This window comes from Bison bison, unplaced genomic scaffold (assembly GCF_000754665.1).
Source record: "Bison bison bison isolate TAMUID 2011002044 unplaced genomic scaffold, Bison_UMD1.0 scf7180017864280, whole genome shotgun sequence".
Taxonomy (NCBI): Eukaryota; Metazoa; Chordata; class Mammalia; order Artiodactyla; family Bovidae; genus Bison; species Bison bison.
The window spans coordinates 4,377,283-4,378,533 of NW_011494852.1; the positions used below are offsets into that span (position 1 = coordinate 4,377,283).

The 1,251-nt window shown below is 61.6% G+C and overlaps 1 protein-coding gene across 1 annotated transcript in view; it reads left to right on the plus strand.

The window, feature by feature from the left end:
* The window catches only part of ETV2 (ets variant 2), a gene marked incomplete at its 5' end in the record, with an annotated part of 1,825 nt that overhangs the window by 233 nt on the left and 341 nt on the right, over positions 1-1,251 (plus strand). The window contains 2 exons of the mRNA XM_010849018.1: positions 118-576; positions 1,017-1,129. Of these exons, the coding sequence (XP_010847320.1) occupies positions 118-576; positions 1,017-1,129 (572 nt within the window). The remainder of the gene's footprint in view (positions 1-117; positions 577-1,016; positions 1,130-1,251) is intronic.

The following is a 1,251-nucleotide window of genomic DNA, read 5'->3' on the forward strand; positions in this document are numbered from 1 at the left end:
CCTGGAGCCTGGAGTCCCAGACGCCAGGGCTGAGAGCTTCGCCTCCCAGAACTCCAGAGGGGAGCGGGGAGCGGGACACCTGGGCTCCTCTCACTTGGGGTCCATTTGTTCTCGCAGAGCCCGCCCCTCAAGCTCTTCCGTGGCCGGGAGACTGGACAGACCTGCCGTGCTCCGGCACCGTCTCTTGCAGCGGTGTTTCCCAGGCCCCGGGTCCCGCCACCTGGACCGGCTCCGAAGGGGCTACTGGCCAGAATTACACCACCTCCGCGGGTAGTACCAGCTCGTGGTCGCGCGCCCAGGTGGCCTCCAGCTCCACCAGCTGGGACTATTCTATCGGCCCCGACGGCGCCACCTGCTGGGGCAGGAGCCTCGGCGGGGAGCTCTGTGCCGACTCGACCCTTCCTTGGGCCAGGCCTGAGGCTTCGGACTGTACCACCTCCTGGGACTCAGGGCTGCATATGGATTGCACCACCTCTTCCAAAGAGTACCAGAGCTCAGATCTCACCACTTCCTCTGAACCCACCCAGCAGTCGGACCGCGCAACCTTGGCTCGTTACCCCAAAACTAACCACAGAGGTGAGGTCCGCGAGACTTTGTCCGATGGGAGCGAAGCGGGTGTCTAATGAGGCGCTAAGGGGGCGGAACCCAGGAAATTGGCGGCGCTCCAGAGAGGAGGGGGAGGGGGCCTCACTGCCGGGTACCTAGTGAGGAGAGGAGTAAGACACAAGTAGTTTCTAGTGTTTCTAGGGAGCAAGGGACAAGGACCTAGGCTCCTAGGTGAGAAGAAAGAGACGAGGATCTGAATGTCTGGGTCCCTGAGATGGGGCAGCCAAAATCCTAAATCTCCAACAGGAGTCTCTGGACTCCTGGGTCCCCAGGCCAATTCTTAGGTCCCTTAGATGGAGGAATCAGGATTTGCTGGTCTCCGAGGAGGAGCAGATCCGGATTCCTGGGTCATCGAAGCGACATCATCTGGGGCCAGGAAACCTGAGTGTACACTTGTCCCCACACTACAGGTCCCATTCAGCTGTGGCAGTTCCTCCTGGAGCTGCTCCACGACGGAGCGCGTAGAAGCTGCATCCGCTGGACCGGCAATAGCCGAGAGTTCCAACTGTGCGACCCGAAAGAGGTAAGTCAGTTTCCCAGACCCGCCAAGTTCCGCCCAGGTCTCCCAGTGTTCGCCATCAGCACTTTGCCTAGTGCTAGGCCCCGCCCCCAGCCTCGCCTTCATCTCCTGCCTGCTGCGCCCGG